We start from the raw sequence: 9198 nt of genomic DNA on the forward strand, positions 1-9198 counted from the left end.
CAGACAGGCGCTCGCACGTCAGACAGCACAGTGGCATGAGCACTCGATTGTGGTCTGATGTTTCAGCAGTGTGAGAGTTGGTCTCTTGATAGCACACTAAATCACATTTTAAGGCAGGATTGCTTGAGCGAAACAAAAAGGAGCATTTGGAAAAACAAATAAGGGGGGGGGGGGGGAACAAGCAGCGAGGGATGCAAACAATCTAAAATAGCAAGACGTGATAAAACTATACCAGTTACAGAATACGCTGAGAGAAAGAGCGATGGATGAGTTGGAATGCAAAAGTTCACTCAACATAAAATGACAGCGCTGAACTTTGCCATCTTGAGGACCCTTTCACAGTGTGTGGCAGGCATGTATCTGTTGAATTCTTCCGCCACAAGCATTCTGGTGGTTTTCTGTGAGCCGCTAATCCAAGTATCTTTAGTGGTGTTGTTGAAAACGGCCTGTCTGGTTGAACCAAGAGGAAACTAACAGTGGCAAAAGCAAACATGGTAACGTGACAAAGAACATCCTGACTAAAGCATCTATCGTTCGTTTCACCGTGTAATAGGTGACCGAGCCCTTGAAACGTCAATTAAGATGCCAATACTAAGATGCTATCCCAGACACATCATGTACCAATGAGAGATGAGAAATTAAAGGAATAACACTTTAAAATGCACATTAGTCCAATAATACAATCCTATAGTTTCTGGGAGCCAAAGGCCAGTGTATTAAAGACCCTCTGTTACGAACTCATGTTTCCACCTAGAAAGGGAAACAATTATGCTCTCTTTTAATAACGAACGCATGCAGTTATTCAGAGACCAAAATGTCTCTGTAAATGGGGAAAAGCTGCATTTGTGCAGCTGGAGATCCAATACGTTTTGCTGTGGTCTGAAAATGTGTGATATGCTTTTCAAATCTTACAAACAATGAAAGAAGCTGCAGGAAATTAATGAGAGAAACTTGTATGAGTGTGAGGTTAATAGGAACCATGGTCTCAAATCATTTAATAACACAAAAACGCTTTATGATTCGCCACTGAGGTTTAGATGCATTAACCAAATGATTGACAAAGTGTCAAAAAGGGTTCTGAAAATTCTTGTACCATTTCTGCCTCCCACCAGAGCAACAGGAAAAACAAAACAACCCCCCCCCCCCCCCCCCCCAGCAAATCAACAGCACAGCTGATCAGAAACAAAGCTCCTAGCCAACAACTTTCCATGAGTTGGGACACGTGATCTAGGAGTGTCCTCAACTTTTCCTCAGTATCTCTCTCCTGCTAGACCAGACAAACCAGGTTTGTAAAGTGGTTAGTCCTGTGCATTTAATCGGTACATCTTGGATCTCCTCGAACTAAAATTGGTATTAAATGTGTACAAACACAAGCACAAACACACGCACAAAATGAACTCGCATTCGAAATCCATGTATTTTCAGGGTCACCTCTTTTAAAAAAACCAGCAATATCTGAAACGTCCTCGTTTCTGCATGTCCCTCGCCCGTTATTTGCTCTCTCTCTCTGTCTGCTGTGATGTCAGTCTATATTTCTGCCTGTCCCCACGGCTGTGCGCCCCTCCCCCCACCCCTCCACAGCCTGATGTCCGTCCTTTCTCCTCTCTCTCCCTCCTCTTGTTCACTTGTTACCCTCAAAGGCGGCAGAGGCAGAAGAGGGTTGGGATGAAGACCCCGAACGCCACGAGTATAGGGAACATCAGGCTGCTGTTGTCAGCGGCGTACGGGTTGGGGGTGCGCGGCCCGGACCGAACCGGATTCTTTGGAGCGGTGGATGCGCTCTTCTTTTCGCCTTCTACACCCTCCCCCTCCTCCTCTTCCTCCTCCTCTTCCTCTCTCTTTTCTAGTCCAGGATGTGGCTGTAGTTTTGGGACATCTTAGAAATAAACCAGAAGTTGTTATGAGAAAGTGCAAAAAAAGAAAAAATATAAAAAAACAGCTGAATGGATACAACAGAGGAAAGACAAAGAATAGGGCCCTCTGAAATCATCATCCCCCCCCCCCCCCCCCCCCCAAATTTCATTTCCCACTCCCCAAATTCTGTTTTATTCCATTTTAATTTTATGGATTCGGTTAATGGTTAAACTCAATTTTTTACATGTTACACGTGTAAAAATCGAAATGTTACACGTCTAATTAAAATAATGAAACTTATAATAAAAAATATTTTAAAGGGAGACAGTTCTGAATACAAATTCCCTGTTATTTTCGGAATTCTTTTGAATGGTTTGATTAAATTGTAATAATCAAAAAGCATGTCTAATCAATAGAATTAATAAAAGTTTATTTAAAAATTCATTAAAATTTGTACAGTGATAGGGCCCTATGAAATGTCATTAAAACATGGAAGAAAAATTATGAAAATCCTTGATAATAAGTAAATAAAATAAGTATATGTAGTATACAAAACGGGGTACTCATTCATACAGAGACATGCAGAACATGCCGACTTTATATTTATTTAGCAGCCTTTGCTCTTTAATATTAACAGACACTAGTCCTATATATCATTTACGTGTGCAGCCCTTCTTTTGGTTTATTAATCCAAAATTTGCCAAATTCCATGCCATTACACGTTATACAGCAAATTCCAGTTTTATGACTAAACTCTGCGATTCTATCCGTGCTTTCCACATTACGAATCCAAGAGCCCTATGAGATGGACAACTTGCAACCCAACCAATCCCAGGGGTTCCTCTTACCCTCTAGCTTGCCCTTCATCACATATAGTGCACATATTTTTGGGTTGTCATAGTAACCCTGTGGACACAAGAGATAGATAGATTAGGGTTCACAGTGCTTACAGTGGATGAATGCAAGCAAACACATGGAGAAAACATGCAAATCAATTCTAGTATATTCTGTGTGGCGGTTGGCCTGCAGTTGCAAACAGTGAATAAAAGCCCGAGGCGTGCAAAAGGTCAGTTATGCGGCTCTCTGCGCCATCGGTTTCGAACCTCAAAAACGGATACAAATACTATGCAACCGGATCAAAGTAGAATTCGCTTAACAGTTCGGACACAATTTGTCAAAGCACTGCATATCGGCAGGTGCAAAAGCATAATACATAAGACAGATACGCTGATGTGTGTCGCATCCTCATATCCATTAATGTCACCTTCCCTCTGGATTTCCGTCGTCATGCTCAATGTGCACGGTTCCGCAGAGACTAATCGCTGACAGAAAGCCCACAAGATAAAACCATTTGTTGTTTACATAAGGAAAAGGGAACTGCTTTGAAACGATCGATTAAATTACACTACTGGAACAAAAAACGCTCCAAGAAACAATTAGTTTTGACAGAATTCGTCTTCTTGGAAATACTAAGCTTCAGTGTGTGTGCCTGGATAACTTCATCCCAATAATCGATCAATATTCCTTTAATGAAAAATAAAACGAATAACAAGGCTCATTTAATTGACCAATGTCTTGTTTATTCAATAAAAGATGGCTGCATAACTGTCACTGAAAGAGTTATGTTTGCTTTTAGGGATTTTTACCACGCCGAAGTGGAAACCGTTGAGTAACTTGCATTATGTTCATGTGAAAAATATCTTGTTATTGGTAAACCTACACTATATTCAAAGGTTTGGGGTCAGTCATTAAACAAAATACTTTTATATAGCAAGGATGCATTAAACTGATCAAAAGTGACAGGCAAGAATTTCCTATGAATGATGTCTATTTTTTTAAATGCTGTTCTTTTGAACTTTCTATTCAAAGTATCCTGAACAAAATGTATAATAAATGTTGTTGTTTTTTACACAAAAATATTAAGTAGCACAACTGTTTTCAAGCTTTATAACAAAAGTTTTTTGATCATCAAATCAGTATATTATAATGATTTCTGAAGGATCATGATTCATGTGACACTGAAATGATGCTGAAAATTCAGCTTTGCATCACAGGAATTAATTACGTTTTTTAAATATATTAAAACAGAAAAGTGTTATATTAAAAACAATTTTAAATTGTAATAATATTTCACAATATTACTGTTTTACTGTATTTATCAAATAAATGCAGCCTTGGTGAGCATAAGAGACTTCTTTCAAAAATACAAAAAAAGGTTTTATATATATATATATATATATATATATATATATATATATATATATATATATACATACACACACCTTACAGACCCCAATCTTTTGAACAGTAGTGTATATAATATGTTGAAAAATGCACACTAGAAAAATGCATGTCCTAATCACTGACTTACATTGTTTTCATGCAGGCACGACAACTTTTTAGAATAAAAAAAATATATATAAAAAGTTTTTCTTCACTTTATTACATGAAAATGTGCAACATGCAGAATATTACAGCTATAATGCAACTCTATAAATTCACAATCATACTTTTGCTGGAAAACAACAGTTTATGCAAAAAATTACTATTGGTTTGTAGTTTACAATACATTCTTACTGATACTTCCAAGACTATCAGAAATAAAATTCAACAAAGCCTAAGTTTAGAGTAGCAGATCTTGCAACAACAATGTAGTTAAAGTGAAAACCAAGACCATGACAATTCAAAATCAATTAATGCGAAATTTTCAATAGCTGTTTTCATTCAAAGTTGCGAATTTAACTTATTCACAAAATTTTAATATTGCATAAAACATTTGCGAATAAAGCAGCATTTCCATCCAATGTGTTCAAGAGAGCAAAATCGTCACTTCCTGAGAAATTGCTCAGAGCTGTCATGTTATCTTGTGTTTGGAAATACAATCATGCGAGACACTTCTGGGAGGTCATTATACCAAATCATTCTGAAGACAGGCTGTGATCAAACCAACATTGGAGATGCTGTGCGATGAAATTGGCCACTGGTTAGTCCAGTCATCCAATCACATCCACTGTTGAGGTAAAGTCACATGAGTTTTTGGTTGTGCATCGAGGGATTTATTCGGTAAATGTGTTTCCACGATAGTTAAGGCGCATGTCTTCTTATAGGATTAAAAAAGTATCCGTCTCAATTGAGCGCATACGTTTTTATGCACATCTTTAGAATTTATGCGCATCTTGGGCATATGCAATATTCCAAAATGCACATAAAAAAAAACGCTGGATGGAAACATATTGAATGACACAGAAGCACTGGCTCGAAAGGGCAAGTAAAAGTATCGGTCAACTGGCTCAAAACTCTCTCACACTGACCAGCAGATCCATATAGGTACTAGGAAAATATAGGGTGACTCTTACCTTAACAAACTCTACCGTGAGTTTTCCATTAAAAGTGGAAACTTCACCGTGCACACTCAGTTTTCCTCTTTTTATCGAGAATGGCACTATTTCATCATGAGCCGTGCTGTGACCCACACGGTCAAAGATATCCAGATCCTTCACCACAACATGGCCATTTAAACGCACATCAAAAACCTGAGAAAAGCAAACAAAAGGGGTTTCAAAAGACAATAAAAGAAAGGATAAGAGAGAAAGAGATGAGGGACAACTATGAAATGGATACCTTGGAATATCATGAATTATTAATCATAACCACGTTCAAATATCGACTACCAAGAGTGATTGTGTGCACCATGGATGTGAGCAAAATTCACACCTTTTGTTGAGACTGAGCAAAGTAAACCTCAGCATATTTCATGACCAGTATGTAGTCTCCTTCTTCTCTGATGGGTACTTCATAACCGAATGTATCCTCGTTGTATCGCTCCGTCTGGTAGAGAATCTGATCCTCCGGGCTGGAGCGCAGGATTGGCAGACGGAGACCATAGTCTGATGCTGGAGCAAGGTGGGGAAAAAAAACACCAACAGAGCCAAATGTTGAGTTTGTGCGCAAGTGTTGTCCCATTTATTATTTTATAACATGCTAAGCAAATGTCAAGCCAGATTAAGGATTTCACAGACGCCTCATTTTGTTCCAATATCTATTTATAACCAACAAAGAGCAGAGTGGAAAATTAAGTACCACGTTTATAATACTGGTCATTAATTATCTGGTGACAATGATGCAATAATGTGAAATAGGACAAATAAACATGTCTTTACAAAGCACTATACAGGCCCTGACATGTGCGCACTGCATTTCTCATCAGACTCAGGAAGTGACAGTCATCAAATTTCAAGTGACACGAACTTCCTGATATGATCAACAGCTCTAATAACAAACTACTATGAGCCAACCAGACAACCAGTTCTCCACTTGATAATATAGTATGATTGACATTCTTATTACAATTTTAAATCATACTGTAATAAAACAAAACAGTGCAACCGGAATACCTTTAATATTTTGTAATTCTTAAAGGGATAGTACACTCAAAATGACAATTCTGTCATCTTTTACTCACCCTTAAGTTTACGAATCCACGTGATTTTCTTTTTATCAGAGGAACACAAAAGATACCTCAGTCACCATTTACTTTTATCTTTTTCTTCTAATGAAAGTGAATGTGGACTGAGACAAAAATCATTGGTTAATAACTCCTTTTGTGCTCCATGGAAGAAAGAAAGCCATATGGGTTTGGAATGACGTGGACACTCATTCATGCATTCATTCATTCCAGACCACCACTAACAATAGTATGAAGGTAAAAAAAAAAAAACCTTGAGAGCATGTAGATGTGAATTTGAGAACTTGTACAATAAACATTTGTACTTGTAAGCTAAAATTAACACTCACAGCTCCGATGTGAAAACCTGTGAAATAAAAATCTGAAATTGAATGTTCAGATTTGCACTCGCAGACAATAGTCGCAAACCTGCATTCTAAATTTGAAGCGGTAGACAAGTAGTCACAAACGTGTAAAATGTAAGAATAAGTGCAACTATGTACTACAAGTTTGTGTATGTCATTGTATTTCTGTGAATGACATTTTACACATTTGTGACTACATCTCTGCAGCTTCAAATTCAGAATACATATAGATAGGTTTTTATTTCACAGGTTTTCACATTAGAGCCCATGAGTGTAAATTTCACAAATATAAATACCAACAAAAAAAGTACACATATGTATTGTAAAAGTTCTCAAATTCACTGTACATGCTCTCGAGTTTTGCTATTCTTTTACTATTCTTTGCAGTCAAATATGGAGGAAAAATACAACACTCCTCTGCAATCCGTCACGTACTCAAGTACTCACCTTTCCCCAATTTTCCTTCCAGTGGATCTTTTTTGAAATTAATTCCGTGCACGTCAGTGTGCGCGTCCCCGCCGGAGTTTACAGCCCAGATGACTCGCTCGGCCAGACTCGGGGCCCCGCTCTCGGCCTGACACACTTCCACCAACAGCCACAAAGCTGCAAATACGAGCCGGGCAGCACAGCGCAATGTCACCCTCCTCATAGCCTGCAAAGTACAAGAGGAAAAGTGAAAGAATGAAGAAAAGCAGAAGCGGGGAAAACGGTATGTAAGGAAGCCGGTGAACTAGGACTGGCACTCGCGTGCGCTTTACACCCTGCGCTTGACCTGTGGTTTAAAACGACAATAACGCGGTGTTAAACGCAGGGTGAATGGCCATTTTTAATCCTGTGATAATTTTAAATGGAGTCAACATCAGGTTTAACCCTGGGCTAGCCAGGTTAACATCTAATTATATTAACAATGGTGCACTGATTAAAACGACTGTGTGCTAAAATGTGACAGCACGTTGTTTAGCAACAAACAACCAATCATAAACTGCCTCGCAGCTCAACTCATTAAATATTCAGACGCCTCGTTCAGTTGTAGAAACTTTCACGCACTGTTTAGTTTCATTGTCCGAGAAAAAATGTGAAATAGAGACGAAAACGTAATGAATAGACTATTTTCTGTTTACAATATGTAGCTTTTTTTTTAACGTGGCGACATTTACACATATAAACGAGCAGTTAGCTCGTGCACGTCTCGAGCTGTATGCGTCCAATCGGCTTTATCGACATCATGCATATGCAAATGAGAAGGTTAACCCAGGCTATACAAATGTGCAGTGAGAAATATGAATATCTAGGATTAATACCAAAACCTAGCAGGGCGACGAACAATGAACAGTGTGACCATTTGAAAAACATAACCTATGGTCCAGAATGGTTAACAATTTAATGTGTAAAAAGCCCAAAGCAATATAAGCCAATATGTATGTCACTCTTACTGTGCAGTCTGCGAAATACTCTCTGTAGTGGACGGCCGGCTCCGTTCAGATGCTTGGGTTGCTCGCTGTTGTTGAGCCGTCCAGATCGCCGTTCATTACCTGCCTGATAGTCGAGTTTAGCTCTGGGTGGTTAGCTGGCTAACTGACTTCCCTGTTGCTCTGTCATCAGTGTGGCAGCTGTAGTCTGCAGGTATATTCCCTCACATCTGCACCCCTGTGTACGGCGTGTGCTCTCTCTCTCGTTTAATAGATGATCACACCGTGGTTATTCAACGCTTATATGCTGCTCAACACAGTTATCTTTGAGCTTTTTGCGCCTGAAATCACTGCAATTTCTGACCGGGAGGGCCGCGTCAGTACTGTGGGTATGTGTGCAGTCAGCAGCGCAGGTTGAAGGGATGGAACAGTAAGGAGAGGCAGACTAACATGATAGTCAGTTTCCGGAGGGGGCGGGATTTTTGCGGAGATAAGCCAATCACACAAAGTCGAGTAACAGGTTCTCCGACTTGATTTGCTTGTGATAGGAATATACTCGTAAAGTACGGCAGATTCTGACCAATCACAATCGATGAAAGTGTCTGGAACCAGCGAATCAAGTGTATCAACTTTCACACACTTCCTCGCATAAATTAGCTGGCTTAAGTTCATTGGTAACATTGTACCTACGCAGCGAAAGGTGGGCGGGATTAGACAGATAGAGAACAGAACTGGAGAATGAATTAAGTTTTATTTTTAAGACTTATAATTATTTTTATAGATATAGAACAGAACTGGATAATGAATTAAGTCTTATTTTTAAGACTTATTATTATTTTTAAGTTATATATTAATAAAAATGATTTCCTTTTCCTTTAAATCCTTGCTTACCTGGCTTATGCTACTCCAAGCAATGTCAAAATGTAAATGTAAAAATGTAAATGTATAATAAAATCATAAAACAGCAATTATGTTCATATGTAAAACAACAATATTATATGTTCAAAAATATTATTATTACTGTTGGTTTGTGAAACAATATATTTATTAAAAACACATTACTATGAAGGAAGTTTCACATTTGCCTTGCAGAATGTTTGATTCATGAATTAAATTAATACAATAA

The 9198-nt window shown here is 38.4% G+C and overlaps 1 protein-coding gene across 1 annotated transcript; it reads right to left on the reverse strand.

Annotated features, from left to right (window-relative positions):
• Nucleotides 1-1395: 1395 nt before the first annotated feature.
• mlec (malectin) lies at nt 1396-8505 on the reverse strand. Its single transcript, XM_056246569.1, has 6 exons — nt 8097-8505; nt 7111-7315; nt 5569-5747; nt 5211-5387; nt 2703-2760; nt 1396-1876 (listed from the first exon to the last, which is right to left on the reverse strand). The coding sequence occupies exons 2-6, from the start codon at nt 7310-7312 to the stop codon at nt 1635-1637; spliced, it is 858 nt and encodes a 285-aa protein (XP_056102544.1). The 5' UTR covers nt 7313-7315; nt 8097-8505; the 3' UTR covers nt 1396-1634.
• Between the last annotated feature and the right edge of the window lie 693 nt (nt 8506-9198).

The sequence above is a fragment of the Rhinichthys klamathensis genome, unplaced genomic scaffold, assembly GCF_029890125.1.
Source record: "Rhinichthys klamathensis goyatoka isolate OS25496 unplaced genomic scaffold, OSU_Roscu_1.1 h1tg000040l_1, whole genome shotgun sequence".
In the NCBI taxonomy this organism is placed as follows: domain Eukaryota; kingdom Metazoa; phylum Chordata; class Actinopteri; order Cypriniformes; family Leuciscidae; genus Rhinichthys; species Rhinichthys klamathensis.

Excerpts from the sequence above, each read along its gene's own strand:
- mlec (XM_056246569.1), bottom strand. The coding sequence starts at position 7,312 with ATGAGGAGGGTGACATTGCGCTGTGCTGCCCGGCTCGTATTTGCAGCT. Across the intron at positions 5,388-5,568 it reads TTGCTCAGTCTCAACAAAAG|GTTTTTGATGTGCGTTTAAA; the intron begins GTGTGAATTTTG and ends TGCTTTTCTCAG. Across the intron at positions 1,877-2,702 it reads GATGAAGGGCAAGCTAGAGG|ATGTCCCAAAACTACAGCCA; the intron begins GTAAGAGGAACC and ends TTTATTTCTAAG.